The sequence below is a fragment of the Bos indicus x Bos taurus genome, chromosome 17, assembly GCF_003369695.1.
Source record: "Bos indicus x Bos taurus breed Angus x Brahman F1 hybrid chromosome 17, Bos_hybrid_MaternalHap_v2.0, whole genome shotgun sequence".
In the NCBI taxonomy this organism is placed as follows: Eukaryota; Metazoa; Chordata; class Mammalia; order Artiodactyla; family Bovidae; genus Bos; species Bos indicus x Bos taurus.
In genome coordinates, this window is record NC_040092.1 from 15143040 (window position 1) to 15159660 (window position 16621).

At 49.4% G+C, this 16621-nt stretch overlaps 1 protein-coding gene across 3 annotated transcripts in view; it reads right to left on the reverse strand.

Annotated features, from left to right (window-relative positions):
* Positions 1–486: 486 nt before the first annotated feature.
* Positions 487–16621, reverse strand: part of KSR2 (kinase suppressor of ras 2) — a 438490-nt gene continuing 422355 nt past the window's right edge. For 2 of the 3 annotated variants that reach the window (XM_027566717.1, XM_027566715.1), the window contains exons 17-20: positions 13126–13257; positions 7711–7840; positions 6710–6843; positions 487–3834 (exon numbers count right to left, since the gene is read on the reverse strand). In XM_027566717.1, coding sequence (XP_027422518.1) covers positions 3828–3834; positions 6710–6843; positions 7711–7840; positions 13126–13257 — 403 coding nt within the window. In that variant the 3' untranslated portion in view covers positions 487–3827. Of the gene's footprint in view, positions 3835–6705; positions 6844–7710; positions 7841–13125; positions 13258–16621 lie in introns of those variants that run through there. The other variant, XM_027566716.1, reaches the window with a different exon arrangement.

Genomic DNA, 16621 nt, shown 5'->3' on the forward strand with positions numbered 1-16621 from the left:
ATATTTTCAGCTTGAAGGGCCACCCTGTCTCCGTTACAAGTAGTCGTGGCACAAATGAAACTGTGGCCTGTATGTAAATGAGTGGGTGTGGCTATGCACCAACCACCTTTGTTTATTCTCACCGATATTTGAATTTCGTAGGGTTTTCACATACTATGAAACCTTCAGTTTTTTTTTTTCCCCTCCAGTTAAACACTGTACAAACCATCTGATGGGCTGGATACAGCCTATTCTGCCTACAGTAAGTCTAGAGTTTTAAACATAGTGACTGGGCCTAAGTGCATATCACTTCTTTCCTGTTCCTTACTGCTAAGTCACTTCAGTCGTGTCCGACTCTGTGCGACCCCATAGAATCCCAGGCTCCCCCGTCCCTGGGATTCTCCAGGCAAGAACACTGGAGTGGGTTGCCATTTCCTTCTCCAGTGCAGGAAATTGAAAAGTGAAAGTGAAGTCGCTCAGTCGTGTCCGACTCTTAGTGACCCCATGGACTGCAGCCTACCAGGCTCCTCCACCCATGGGATTTTCCAGGCAAGAGTACTGGAGTGGGGTGCCATTGCCTATTGCCTTTTCCTGTTCCTTAGCCAATCACAAAAACTGCAGGAGATGGTGGGTGGGGCAGGATGTGGAAAGGGGACAGACCAGGGTTTCCCAGATACAGGAATCTAGTCTCCAGATAGAAATCCAGAGCTTCTATTGGCAAAGAATCCAAGATAGAAATAGAGAGTCGGGGGGCTCCATGGCAAGATGAGAGCTTTCTCTTTGACCAGCAAAAGGAAAACCAGGACAAAACAATTACATGCAGACTCTGATCTTTAGTCTACTCTGGGAATGGTGACATGTGGAGATGGCCCCACATAAGGTCAAGGAAGTTTCCCTCCAAGGGGATTCCCCCCCGCCCCATTTTATGAAAGACCTGTGGCCAGGAAGAGCTGGGTGGAATTCAGCGTGCAAATCCACACACCCTGCAAAAAAGGCAGAGTCACGACTCACTAGTGAATCTTTACCCCACAGACTGGTCCCTTTGGGAAGCCCGTGTGTGTGAGCGTTTGCTGAAAGGGAGGCAGAGACAGAAGTAACTGGCAGTTGGGTGCTGGGCAGCTGTGTGCAGCTATGGTGGGATGTGTGCACACGATCTGTGTTGCGTGGATTCTGCAGAGTGAGCCAATGGTGGGTCTGGCAACTGTGATGTAAATGCACACACCCCTTTTCCTTCCTTGCAGAAGATGAATGAATGTGACCTCCTCCCTGTGCTTCAGTGAATGAGGATGGAGGTCAGCAGGGGAAGCAGCGGTTTGGTTCTTTATGTGAAAGCTGGCTTCTAAACAATTCAGGGCGGTGAAGCCAGAGGAAGGTAACAGGGAGGGGCTGGACTGGTTACAGTGGAGACGGAGGAAGGAGGGAGCCAAGTGAAGACCTGGGAAAAGAGGGAGGAGGTGAGAGTAGGTGACGTGGGACCCAGTTCTGCAGGCAGAGGAGCTGCAAAGGCGCAGGGGCTTCTCCCTGGTCTCTCAGCCCCTGTCTTTAATCCCAACCTGGTGCTCGTGAACAAATGGAAAAATTAGCCTGTGGAGATGCCGCTGGGCCCTGCCAAAGGCTCTGGGTGGCGTGTTAAATTCAGGAAACAACAGCGACCAGAGGTTCCGATGAGCATTTTGGCTTTAGGCAGCTGACCCTGACTGCTCCTCCCCTTCCCCATTTCCTTCCCCTGCACAGAGGTCCCTGATAAAGACTGGGGTCCAGGGACCCAAGAAGTCTGATTGGGCTAAAGAGATGCAAGACTCTCAGGAGGCTCAAGCGGAGGTCTGGGGCACGTCTGCTGGGGGACCTCCTGGGACAGGGAGGCAGCCACTGACGAGAGCTGCCTGCAGCAACATCAGAGCAGCTGGGGTTTGTGCAAACATGTATAAATGGCTCTAGGACACATAAAAGATGGCCTGAGGGCCACAGTGACAGATGCCCCCAGAAAAGGAACATTCAGGAACGGCCCATGTGAGGGCCTGGAGTCTCTGGTCCCAGGCGGCTGGGAAGGTGATCAGGAAGGCCTTTGGGGAGGCACAGGGCTCCCCTTCGGCCTGGGTCTTGGGAAGCATGACTGGTCTCATCATTTTCCCCAGTTTGGAAGCAGGCTTGGCCCCCACAGCATGAACCTGTCTGGGGGCCACCCAGAGTGGGAAAGATCCCTGTTTCTCCGGTTGGATGTTGAGTCTGAGCCTAGGTTGGGTTTTTGACGTCTGAGGTCCCCTCTCTGGGAGGGAGATGTCTGGATGAGGTGGCGATCAGAATAAACCCAGCCTGGGCAGTGCCCAGGAAGTTCGGCAGGACTGTGGGCTGACCCCGGGCCTCCTGCCTAATGCCCAGCTGTCCTGCTAGTATCCTACTGGGGAACAGAGTTCCCCCTGATGCCAGGTCAGGTGAGTGCAGTGCAGGGTTTGGGGAACGAAAGACATTCCCTTGTAAGGTAAGGAACATAAGATAGAGGCTCTCCTTATCGTCCTGCACCTAACTTGTTCCCAGCGACCTCCACGTAGAACACTGTACCCCAGTGTGGTCAGAAAAAGCAGCTGGTCCAGGTGGGGAGGGGGCGAGAGATGGGAGGTGGGGGAACCGAGTGTGCAGAGACATCAGATGGGGAAGCCACTCTGGGGCTCGGCACCGGCTGGAGCCCAGGACACAAAGCCCTGAAGAACAGCCGCCCTCCTCGCCTCCCCAAGGACTTCTTTTTTTTTTTTTTTTCCCCCAAGGACTTCTTAAGGGCAAAGCGGTGGGGGTGGGGGAGGGATCACTGGCAAATAGGATGCCATGCACGTGCCATACAACCTGTCACACACACACACACACAACCTAGCGACCCGTATCTGTCATCGTGGTGGACAAACTTAGCTGGTGTGAGTGCCAGAGCAGAGGGAGGGAAAAAGAATGTCCTAGAACTTATCCCTCCCAGAGCCCCGTTTCCCAAGGCTCAGACTTCAGAGGGTGTCATGGATAAAGGTGAGCTGGAAGGAGGCCCCCTGAAGTCATCCTGGCCAGGGAGCCACTGTGCTTTCCAAACGGTGGTGGTGGGGGGCAGCGAGGAGAAAAGGGATGAGGCTGTTACAGAACAGGAGAAGGCGGCAGAAAGTGGGCAGCATACCCAAGAGAGACCCAGAGGGCAGAAGACATGCACTTCGGAACGAGATGCAAAAGTACCCAAACCCTGACGGGCTTGTGTGGAGCCTCTGAGAACAGACGTTTGCAAAGGAACAGCTGAGTCCCCCACCCAGATGTCAGCCCTGTAGCCTCCACTAAGCAGGTGCTCAGCTTTGCAGCTCCCTCACCATCTTTGCAGAGAGCGCAGCCGAACCCCCATGAAGATACGGAAACAGCTGGGGGTGGGGTGCCCTACTCTGGACCCGGGCAGCCTGACTCCTGTTGTCAAGAGGAGCTGAGAGCAGATGGCATCGTGCACATAGACACACACGCACACACAGACCGGCCCTGCGAGCCTGCCCGCATGGGCCCCCTGCCCTCGTCTCCATGGCCCAGCGGCTCTGTATCCAGCCCGTCATTCTCTTGTCTACACCGTCCCCCGAGGCTCACTGATCAACTCCGTGTCCCCCTAGCCGGTCCCGTGAAGTCCTGGCGGGGGGTCCCTGCCCTTGCCTGGGCGAAGGCGCGAGTCTGGGTGCAGGGAAGCCGCCGGGCTCAGTCGTGCAGCACTCCCAGGCCGGCCCGGGTCGGTACCCTCTGATGGTGAGCCTCTGGCCTCCTGAACTGGCAGAGGGCAGAGCGGGGGAGGAGAGGTGGCTTGGGAGCTGAGGGAGCTGAGCGCTGTCCCCTTGGCTCAGCGGTCACAGCCTGGAGCGCGGAGAGAACGAGAGAGTGGGAAGAGGTCACATGAGTATGACAACAGCATCTTTTGTGAATCAGCACCCTGTCAGAGGGCAGGTGGTCTGAGATGAGTGGTTCCCATGCTCTGCAAGAAAAAGTGGTGGTCCTACTGGGCACTGGGCTCAGGGCTGAGTGCTGCACATACCTGATCTCACTTAAACCTGAGGATGGTCCGCAAGAAAGGCACATTGCACCCCTTTTACAGATGCGAAAACTGAGGCTCAGAGATGTTAGGTGTTTTGCCCAAGGGTGCACAGCCAGCAAGTAGCAGGCTCTCCTCACTGGAGCAAGTGGCCTCTGGACTAGGGATGGTCACCCAGGTGTGGCTGGGTTGAGGCCATGTGGAGCTGCTGAGAATGCTCGGTCGGGGATGGAGTTGCAGGAGGAGGAGGGGAGACCAGAGCCACATCACAGACCCCAGCTCTGAGTGGAGGCTCTGCTGACTGCTGCTGAGCCAAGATCTGGGCTGTTGGGGGCAGAATTTATGCCCACTCTCCCTGGATGGTTTTAGAAAGAGACCCAGAAAGTACACAGGCAGTCTTTGCCTAGAAAGCAGTGAAGTGGAGGGATCAAGGTCCAGACCAAGCTGGGTTCCAGTACTTGCTCTGCTCCTTACTTGCCGTGTGACCTGGGATAGGCACTTAACCTCTCGGGCACTCCTCTGGGGTTACCAGATTACCTCTTGGTGAAGGGGTGGGGGTTCTGAGGATTCAGTGAGATGACGCGGATAGAATGCTTGACACAGCACCTTTCACACATATGTGCTTAATAAATGATCCCCAGAAGATGCAGATGGTGCTGGTGGTCGAGGTGATGAAAAAAGAACTGGAAGCAGGGACTTGAACAAATGCTCAGACACCAAAGTTCACAGTGATGCCATTCACAATAGCCCCAAAGCACATACGAACCAAGTGTCCAGCAACAGATCAATGGAAAAAAACTGTGGTATATATTCACAGTGGAATATCACGCAGCCATGAAAAAGAATGACGGTCTAATACATGCTACAACAGAGGTCCCCAACCCCTGGGTCACAGACTGGCACTGGTCCGTGGCCTGTTAGGAACCATGCCACACAGCAGGAGGTGAGTGGCAGGCGAGCAAGTGAAGCTCCTCTGTATTTACAGCTGCTCCCTCTTGCTTGCATTACCGCCTGAGCTCCACCTCCTATCAGATCAGCGGCAGCATTAGATTCTCATAGGAGCACGGACACCGCTGTGAACTGGGCATGTGAGGGATCTTATGAGAATCATCCCCAAACCATCCTCCATCCTCCATGGTCTGTGGAAAACACTGTCTCCCACGAAGCCAGTCCCTGGTGCCAAAAGGGTGGGGACCGCTGTGCCAAATGTGGATAAAACATGAAAACATGCAGAGTGAAAGAAGCCAAACGCAAAAGGGCAAATGTTGTATGCACTGGCTAAACAGAGTATCTAGAACAGGTACATTCATAGAGACAGAACACAGATGAGAGATTAGGGGTTAGGGAGGGAAGGGATTAACTGTTGTTTTTTTTTTTTTTTTCTTCTCCTAATTCTGAAATTTTGTGTAGATTTTACACTCAGAGCACATTTCAATCTAGATTCACCCCGTTTCAACTGATTAATAGCCCCATACGGTGTGTGGCTGTTATTGGACAACACAGGTCGGAAGTGGGGTGTGGTCCGTGGACCAGCAGCATCAGCATCACCTTGGAGTTTGTTGGAAATGCAAGATCTTGGGCCCCACCCCAGACCTAACAGAATGAAAATTTGCATTTTAACAAAGCCCCTGGGTAATATGAATGCATATTAAATTTTGAGATGCATTGCTCTGGAACACAGGCTTGCCCCAGTTTTGCCTTCAACTTGCCATGTGTGAGGATTCTAGAAATGCCAGTTCCTCTGGCATCTGAGCCGTGGAAGGGCCCACCCAAGGTACCAGGGGCAAGTTTTGAGTTAGCTGCTGACCTCCTTGGAACATGTTGGCTACAGCTGAGAGCTCTTGGTTGGTCCCTTCTGCAGATTACAAAGCTCTAGACAGGACCCAGATCCTGGGCCTACTTTAGCCAAGGGCTCCCCCAATCCACTGCTGACCCAGGTAGCTTTTGGAAGGACCACACCACTGGAGTAGCCATCTCAAAGCCAGATGAGTGTGAGTGAGGAATCTGTAGGGGCTGAGGTTGTGGGGAGAGCAAATTCTAAATTATAGAACTGGAGCCTGACCTGTGTCCCCAGTTCTATCACCAACACCCCATGCAGATGTAGGTGAGCTGCTGAATGTCGCTGTGGGCCACAGTATATCCATGTGTAAAAGGAGTTAGACCAAATCTGGAATGGCCAGGAAGGGCACCAATGCTGATTGGCTGATTCTAAGTAACTGCTGATGAGTATCACTGAGTGGTGGCAAATGTACGGTGAGAGATTAGTCATGCCTGCCATCAGTACAGGAACAGGGCAGAGACAACTCATACACGTTTATCATCCATGAAATAGGTACTCCCCAGGACTTTTGTACTTTGATGAATAGCTGACATGTAGGACTTGGTGGGTTCAGGGTACCACGTCACCATGTGATGCTCAGACTCACTGGGGTGTCAACCTTCATCAGGAAGAGATGGGCAATGAGATAGCCATGGTAGTCACTGGGATCTGTGCCCTGTGTGGACACCTCTAGGACACAGATTCCAGAGGAGACTCCCCTGAACAGAAACGCAGTGGGGAAGGGTGTTGTGTAGGGGAGGGAGGTGGGTACACGGAAAGGAGATAGTTGGCAGAGGAGTTTGGAGTGGGAGCAAAAAGGTGACAAAAGCCACAGGAGAGAGGGCAGTGGGAAGAGATGCTAAGGCGGAAGGAATACTTACTCTGCAGACTTCCAGAAATGTCCAGGGTGAGACAGGCGGCGGTTTCGCTTTGGCAGTTTCTCCAGCATGTCCATGAGCTTGGTGAAGGTAGGTCTCTCTTCTTGTTCAAAGGCCCAGCAGAAGAGAAGAATGTCCTAAAAGGAACCAACGTGGTGATTTAATGTAAATAGTAACTGCTGATTACTCCTTGGCATCTCATTGGATCTGTCTACCCATTTGTTCCACTTTCAGATTCCACTATCGTCCATCCATCCATCCATCACGCATTCACCTACTGTGCATTTACCCATTTATCCATCTCAATTCGCGTATTTACACTTCATCTATCATCCAGCCATGCGTTATTTATCCATGTATCATCCATCATTTTACTTATCCACTTTTTGAGCCTATATAGCAAACTAGGTAAATCCTATTATAGAAGATATGGGATACACTGAAATTAATAGTGCTCCCCAAGGAGGCTCTTGACAGTTTTCTCAAAAGGGAGGAGGAAGATCCTGAGGCTTCTATCCGCATCTAATACTATAAGTGCCTCTGAAAGTCTCAGAGGGGAAAATTACTCTACCAGTGATCACCTTAGAAAGGAAATCTAGAGACAGGTAATCCTTAAAAAACATACACGTTTTTTATGTTCTAAAAACATACAGATAATTACACGTTCCCTGATTCATCTATTTTCTGATCAACAGAGGATTCTTCCTGATGTGTTTCGGAGGTTGATTATTAATTTATACTCGGGCTTCTGTGTTTTTGTGTATCTTGTTCTGAGTTGGATGATGCCCAAGTGTACTGCACCCTGATGGTAGGAACCTGAATTGCAGGCATAGTTTGAAGGCTTTGCCTTTGAAGCTCCAAATCATTACCTGACACAGCTGGGCAGGCGTTTTCATCGCCCTCCCGGGAAGCATTTGCAACCTTAATGTATGGGGAAAGGAGTGCCTAGAACTGTGTCTGCTTCTCCCTTCGTCTCCCGGACCTGGCACCATCCTGGGACTTACCGAGATTTCTTTTCCCATGCCGATCTGGCTGAGGTTGGGTTTCATGCCTGTGCCCATTTGCCAGATTATTGCCTCTGCTGGTTGGGTCTTGAAAGGCCACTCCCTGGCATGGAGTTCATACCAGATAGTCCTGTGGGCAGACATTGTTAAGGGGATGCTGGGGTGATATGTCACCTGCAACTCTGTGTCCCCTCATTAACACACACCCACCCAGTCAGCCTGCTGGCTAATCACACTGGCCCCTGAGTTTCTGTCACACAGGACAGCTGTTTTGCTACCTAAGACGTACTTTAAGCTTTCATGATGTCTTAGAAGTCATGCTTATCCCAGGATATCTTCTCTGGTGCCTGAATTAAAATGAATCAAAAGCTAGAAACTGAACAGTTTAATATAATGTGGCTAGGATCTCTGGCCCCATGTTTGTAATTTTAGAAAACTATTCTAAGGATAAAATGAGGGATATAAACAAAAATTCATTTATAAGGATCTTCTGTACACCATTATATACACTGAAAAAAAGTAGCAATAACAAAACTGCTCAACAAGAATTGGTTATAGGGATGATGGTAAATCATTAAAATGAAATGGAATACTTTATTATTATTATTAGAAATTTCAAAGAAATTTTGCTGACATAAAAATGCTAAATATATTAAAGTGAAAAAAAGCAGGACACAACTGTATATTAGATATGTTACACTTTAAAAAACCATTATATACATATTGCTATATATATAATGTATAATAATACACGATTGATATATGTATACCCATATGTATATGGATATAAAGAGAATTAATAACAACAAAGCAAAATATTAGCAAACTTTCTTTTCTTAGTGATAGAAAGGACATATTTTTTCTATTATATTTGTGTTTTCTAAGAAGGAACCCTTCCGGTGAAATAATGGAAAACAAAAATAAAGATCTGAAGGTCAGACTGCCTTGAAGGGTTCAAGTCCTGATTCTGTTCTACGCTACGCTAGGAGTATGTCACTGGGTGGGTTGCTTCCCTTCTGAATCCAGGTTTCCTTACCTGCCAAATGAGAATGATGATAAAACTGCAGTGGAAGAATGTTTATCTGGGAGGCTGAATATCAGAACAACTCAAGGCTGGGATTATTCTAGAGGGATCAACTATGTTATCATCTCTGTTTCATACATCATGATATGGTAATGACTGAAGAAACCACTGCTTGTGAGCAGCACATATGGGCTGGATGGGGAGATGGGCTGACGCTGAAGGGATGCTGGGAGAGGTGTGGGCGGCACTGAGGACCATGGCGGATGCCGTAGGGGTGTCAGAGGATGCTGGGCTATCACTGAGTTGGACCATGGGGACAGGTCTCAACTCACTGAGAAGATTCCCCAACTCAGGAAATATCTGTAACAACGCTAGGAAATGATCTTTCCTCTAACCTAAGGTAATTTATGTACATTTGCTTTAAAGAATACGGAGCACTTGGTCATCCTTTTTAATGATGAAAAGTGAAAGTCATGTCTGACTCTTTGCAACCCTATGGGCTATACAGTCCATGGAATTCCCCAGACCAGAATACTGGAGTGGGTAGCCTTTTCCTTCTCCAGGGCATCTTCCTGACCCAGGCATTGAACCAGGGTCTTCAGCATTGCAGGTAGATTCTTTACTAACTGAGCCAATAGAAGACTGTATCAAACCAGCTATTTCCAGGGGCCTGCCTCTCAGCATACTCCCTCCCCTGCTAACCTCATCCATCTGGGTCAGGCAGGGGTGGTGATGCCCAGGTGTTGGGCTGTTGAGTCAGATGCCAGGAAGTTCTCAAGTTAAGGTGCTGGATGGGTCTAGTCATCGTCATCATAAACAATAACACTTACTGAGTTTTCACTCTGTGCTGGACACTAATCTAAGCCCTTTGTATTTATTATGATTACAGAGGGGCTGTATTAAGCAAGCCTTTTTATTCTGATGCTTTGATATCTGGGGTCTAGCTGACCCTGGAGGGTTTGCCCCTCTCAGGGCCAGCCAATTTCTAGAGACAGTAAAGGGCTGATCTGTAAGTGGTGATTTTCATATGCAAACTAACCAATCCAAAGCTCTGTCCCCCATCTTCTCTATCAAGCTCTCACGTTCAGGTCTGGTACCCCCCTGTCCTACTTAAGACAGCTCTCAGACTCTGTGCCCACTGAAGTTAGTCAAAGCAGCCAATCTTAAATCTGCTTACCCTGCCTCATCCATTCCTTCCTGGGGAAACCGCAATAATGGCTCTTGCCTATATTCTCTTCCTGCTCCTTCTGGCTCTTGACTGACCCTGGTGCCTCCCCATGAGCCCCTGCATGGGACAATGTGCCCCCTCCTTTTGGGAGCTGTGAATAACAAACTATCCAATGCTAAGTTGTTTCCTGATCTACTGGCCTCATCATACTGGAAAAAGGGTAAAAACCTACACTTGAAAATAAGAAGTGCTATTATCAGCCCCATTTCACAGCTGGGGAAACTGAGGCTCAGGAGGGTTATGTATCTTACCCAGGGTCACACAGCGTTTGAGAGGTCATAGCCAGAGTCGAGACCATCTGGCCACAGAATCACAGCACTGGCCATCCTGCTGTACTGGGAAACCTACACACGGTCCTATTTGCGAGACCTTTGTAACGGGGGCAGTGCACTATTTGGGAGGGCGACCCTATAGTTGATGGTTGGGGCCTGGTGACAGAGGCACGGAGTGTAGGCATTGCTCATGCGAACTGGGGAAGGGAGACTATGGGAAGCCTGGCCCTGTGCTGGGTGCCTTACAGGTATTTTCTCATTCAGTCCTTAGAATATCACAGTGGCTTTATTGACTTTGATTTGTGGCTGAGGGAAGTAGGGCTTTGAGTGGTGAAATGACTCTCAAGCCCATTGGGGGCTCTGTGGTTAAAAGCTCCAAGTGTGGAGTCAGGATGACCCCAGTTTGATTCCCAGCTCCATGGTTAATTACTGTAAGGCAAGTCACTGAGCCACTTGGAACCTCAGTTTCCTCACCTGTCAATTGGGAACGATGGTACCTGCTTCAAAGCTGTACTTCTGAAGATGCCCTGAGACAGTGCCCATGACAAGCTTAACACGGTGCTCAACACACTTTTAAAAATCCATTTTTGTTCCAAGTCATGCCCCAGCATGAGGTTTCCAAGCAACAAGATGCACCTAATTGGCAGGAAACCAAGAGCACCAGGTCCCTTGGAATTCAGCAGTGTCAGAATAAAGGTCTCATTAAAACTTCCTTTCAAACCTAACTTTCAAGAGAAACTTGCTTTAAGGGGGAAAAAAAATTGCTCAAGATTAAAACTCCTGTGGAAAACCAATTACTTACTTTGGTACATTTTGTTAATTACATTCTTTTTTTTTTCTTTTGCTAAATTGATACTAAAATATACCAACTTAATTACTGCAATTTGGTTTCAGATAACAATATTTAACTAGATAAAGATCTGGGCATAAACTAGCTGGAACAAGTGACAGCCTCTAAAGGGGTCCAAGTGACAGATGGCGAGGCTCCTGATGTGCCAGCCAATGCCGCCCCCACCCCGATTTATGGAGAGGACGCAGTGGGGGTACTTCTCCGTGGAAGACGGTCTCTGTACCAGCTCCTGGTGGTGCTAAAATCTAACTTCACACATCTGTGAGCCTCCAGCTTTCCCAAACAGCTTCCCCCGCGTCATCTCTGCCAGTCCTTGCAACCGCCCCCCACGGTCAAGGTAAGATGAGGCTCCTGGTGGATCTTTTCAGAATGCCAGGATCTGCATCTTAGGACAGTGCCCTGGAGCCTCTCTCCCTCCTCTGTACTTTCAAAGACAACTCATTTTCTCCCATGGCTGCAGTTACTCTGTCTTTGCTGATGTGTCCTACGCTCTTCATCTCCAGACTTAATATGTAGATTCAGCTGCTTTCTGGTCGCTTCTATGGGCTGACTCTAAGGTGGCTCAAACTCACTGTGTCCAGATCTGCTCTCTTTGCCTTCCTGGTACACCCCACCCCCAACCCCCACCCCCCAGGCAGGGTCTCTACTTTGGCAAAAGACACTACTCTCCACCCAGCTGTTTCAGGAGGATATTGGCACCACCCACATTTAAACCAACAGTCAAGCCCTATCACTTCCACTCCCCAAATCCTGCTTCTTATGTCCAATCCCAGCTTTCATTCCCCTGGCACTGATTCGGTGCAGAATTTCAGGGTCTCCCCCTGCACTGGTCACCTGGCCCCATTTGTCCTCCTCCTTTCTGTTTTTTTGACACAGTAGAGATTGTTCTAAAACTCAACATGTGATTATGTCATTCTCCTGTTTAACGACCATCAGTGGCTCCCTCGTGCCCTGAAGATGGAAACTGCTTAACTCAGCCTCTAAGTCCCTGCAGCGTGCCTTCTTTCCGCTCTAGGCTTTCATCTCACCACCTTAGTCTCATTTTCTCCCCTGAGTCTTCATCCATCGGCTCTCTTTCCACCCCTGCCCTGCTCTCCAGTGTGTTCCTCCATGGTGGGCAATTTGCTCCTTGTCACCCGTGTTCCTTTTCACTGGAACACGTGAACTTGCCCTCACCTGGACCACTTGTACTCAATCTTTAACACAGGCTCAGGAGTCCCCTCCTCCAGGAAGCCCTCTCTGATCTCCCAGACTGGATTTAGTTCCTCCTTTCTTCCCACAGTCCTGTGCTTATCCTCAGCATAGCATTTATCGTGGAATTTTGTAAAAACAACTGTTTCCTTGTCTGTCTTCCATTAGACAAGAGAGAATAGGGAACCTATGGTGGTTTTAAAACATCTACAAATTGATACTCCTTTTTATAAAAAAAAGTAGAGCTTAATTCTCTTCACTTTGATTTACTGACTTGGTTCTAACAGAGTATGGTAGAAGTGACTATATATAATTTCTATGACCAGGTCATAAAGGCAGTGCAGCTTCTTGCCACTGAGCCTGTGGAAAGGCCTGTGTGGTGAGGACCTGAGGCCTCCTGCCAACAGCCATGTGAGTGGTCACCTTGGTAACAGATCCTCAGCTGTCAAACCATCAGATGAGACTGCAGCCCTGGTCAACATCTTGACTGTGACCTCATGTGAGATGCTGAGCCAGCTCAGAACCGCTCCCAAACTCCTGGCTATAGAAACTTGAGATCATAAATGTCTTTTTAAGCCACTAAGTTTTTGACAGTTCATTAATACTAAGCACCCAATACAAAGCTATTGCATGAATGAATGAATGAGTGAGTCAGGCAATTTGCCATGTTTGCATCATCAGTTAGAAACCAGGCATGGAGGTTTGCTATAGTCTCTCTACTACAGCCCACTCAGACCCCTCCCTCCATAATTTCACCCAGAAATCTTAGACAGACGCCTTGCTCCTTCCAAAAGGGAAGTGCCCCTCTGCCCAGGCCGGGGCTCTGAAGAGCCTGGGTTGGGCCACCTACCCGAGTGCAAAGACGTCTGAGTGTTTGGAGAAGGGGAGCTTGTCCTCCTCTGTGTCGGGAGACAGCTGGCGGATGATCTCTGGAGCCAAGTGGCACAGCCAGCCGTTCTGGATACGCAGCTTGTCATCACGCCTGGAGAAGTGAAGCACAGGGTGAGCCCTGTTCCACAGCCCAGAGAGGACTGGTCTTCCATCTCTGACTGCAAGTCCCTGGACCATCTCTGCTGGCTTCCTTCTGTTTCTCCCCTGCTCTATGCTCCCCATAAGGCACTGCCTGACCTTGTACTTGAGGCCAAAACCCAGTGGGAGGTACAAGACAGGATGGTCTGGAGAGAGACGTTCAACACCCAAACGGTCATCCTGTTCCTTCGACACTGAGGCGCCCCCTCCTCCATCCTCATCGAACAAATAGAGCTGGTCCTCGTTATTCATGGCACTTATGTTCTATATGGAGCCTCAGTAAACACTGGATTAGTAGCGAATACTGAGAGCAAACCAGTCAATCCTAAAGAAAATCAGTCCAGAATATTCATTGAAAGGACTGATGCTGAAGCTGAAGCTCCAATACTTTGGCCACCTGATGCAAAGAGCTGACTCACTAGAAAAGACTGTGATGCTTGGAAAGACTGAAGGCAGGAGGAGAAGGGGGCGACAGGATGAGATGGTTGGATAGCATCACCGACTCAATGGACATGAATTTGAGCAAGCTCCAGGAGTTGGCGATTGACAGGGAAGCCTGGCGTGCTGCAGTCCATGGGGTCACAAAGAGTTGGACATGACTGAGACTGAACTGAGTTAATACTCCTGGAGGAGATATACAATATATACACTTGCATGCATGTGTCTCATATACATTAATCTTAAATCCTAAAAACAACTCACTCATCCTAGTCTAGTTTATTTTGCACAAGAGAAAATGGGGCTCAGAAGTATTAAGTGACTTGCTCTGAGGCTGCCCTTCTACCAGGGAGGCAGAGTTGCAAAACCCATCCAACTGGCCCGAGAGTTGGAGCTTCTTGCCCTGCACTGCACCACCTACTCCTGTGTCTGTGCCCTGGTCATCTCCAAGTGAGAGCCAAAGCAAGACTGCATGGCAGCCTCTCCTTGGACCTCAGTTGGGAACATGTGTATAGGTTGACCTGATAGAACACATTCTCTGCTAGAAAATAGGACTCAAATCCATTCATTAAAAAAACAAACCAACCATGAGTTTGCAGGGTCCAATGAGTTCTTGCTTCTAGAATCGGGGACACCTGCGGGGGTTTAAGGACCCATCTGTTGCTTACTAGCTGTGTGTCCTTGAACAGACCTGAGTCTCCACTTTCCCATCTGTGAAATGAACACATGAACTTGGACTCCAGATGACTGGCGCAAGAATGAAAAGGAGAAGGGTTGGGTCAGCTGCCAGGGCTACACGATTCCTGGACATCATTATTCCCTGTGGATGTTTTTGTGCCTTGAGGACACAGAAACGGAATGGAGGTTAGAGTCCAAAGTAAGAATGTCATCCAAGAGAGGGGTCGTGTCCTGGGCCAGCCGCCCTTCTCCTGGCATGCCCAGGCCGTGTGGGGCGGGATGCTGCTGCCAGAAGGACAAACCTGCCAGTTCCCATCTTACTCAACAGCCCCTTCTGCCTCCTCCTGACTTGCTGGGGCAGTGGAGCTTTGGAACTGTAAGGCTGGGTCACTTGATAACCATCATCCTGGGGTGGATGTAGGCACATGCCTGGCAGGGGGCTGGGACCCAGGCCTGGCACAGACACCCTGGGGTGTCCTGTTCCCCTGGTGACGGGCCTATCAGTGACCAACCCAAATTGTCTTCATTATGAGTATCACTATAGGCGGCTGGCACGATAGCACTGGCATCTTTAATGACACCTTTTCTGGATGACGGCAGAACAGCTGTAGACAAGGCAGTGCTGGGGATGGGCTCAGGGAAGCCCTGGCGTCTGTCTGGATGTCCAGAATGTGCTCACTGTTACTGTGACTCACCCTTGCCCCAGATCCGGCTGATCTCCCCTTTCTGGGCACAGAGTCCTGTGGATGCCCCAAGGTCTAACTGAGGGAAGGGCAGGAAGGCAAGTAGCTCCTGCTGAGTGCCTACTGTATACCAGGAGTTCCAGCCCATTTAATTCTCAGGCGCCCACAATCAACTGGGGATCACTGCTGTTCTGTGGGTGAGGAAATCGCCTCAAAAATGTTTAAGTGTGTGCGTGTGCTCAGCTGCTAAATTGTATCCGACTCTTGGCGACCCCATAGACTGCAGCCCTCCAGGCAAGTTTGTCCATGGGATTCCCCAGACAAGAATACTGGAGTGGGTTGCCATTTCCTTCTCCAGGGGATCTTCCCCACCCAGGGATCAAAGCCGTGTCTCTGGTACTGGCAGGCAGATTCTTTACCACTGAACCACCTGGGAAGCTCCAAAAGCTTAAGTGACCCTCGCAAAGCCACGGAGATAAAAAGTGAAAGAACTAAGATCTGTTTGATTGCTAGTCTTTGAAACTCCAGCGACTAGACTCCTAACCACAATCCTACAAGAATTCCCAAATGGCACCATTTGGGAGCAGAGTTCTGAATTGAGTCCTATTTCCCCAGCAACAAAAAAAAAAGCACAGGAAGTCACTGATGGCTCCTTCTGGGTAGCCAGGTGATGTGGGTCTCTGGTGGGGAGGTGTTACTGAGGGTTCCCTGGCCTCCCGTGATACTAACTGGGTTTGCATTGACAACCAGACTGGGGCACGGTTGGGGCAGGGTGCTATCTGGGGGACAAGGCCAGAAGCCATCTTGCCCTTGATTTGACTTCTCTTCCTGGTTAACATGGGGCCTCCATGAATAAGCTGAAGGTCATTCCATTTCCCTGTGCTTTTTCTTCAGTCTATGACTTCGGAAAACCATGAATCTAATGGGAAAAAAAGCAGAGGCCCTGCCCTGCTTTCCCCAACTTGGGGGAAAAGCCACTGGCCAGGAGGATGAGTGTGGACCTGCCACCAGGAGGGAAGAATCCGATTTTTTTTTAAGAGCCTTGAACTAGGTTTAAAGAGACACCTGCTGAGCCTCTTCATGTCTTGACACACAGTACTTAGGTTCATAATGACATCACCAACTGCCTTCTCTGCCCTTGACCTTGGGGTGATGGAAACAGCTATTCCCCAACCAGGAAACTGGAACCTCAGTGAGCACCTGGCTTCTTGGGTTCTGCCTTGATGACCCTCTCCATCTATCTATTAATCTCCTGTCTCCTTATTTTCTTATCTTAGGGACTATAGATCATTTTGGAAGATGAATCTCTTTGGGTGAAATAATATCTGAGAACAAACAAACCCTTAAGCTTCTCATTGTTAACTGCATCGCAAAGAACAACAAGATTAGGTTTTGCCAAATTTCAGATGGTCTGACCGAGATTCAAAGTATTATAGAGCATGAAGAAAATTCACTGTGCCGGGAGGAGTACTGGGGCTCCTGGGGCATACCTCAAAGAGATCAGAGATTCCCCAAATC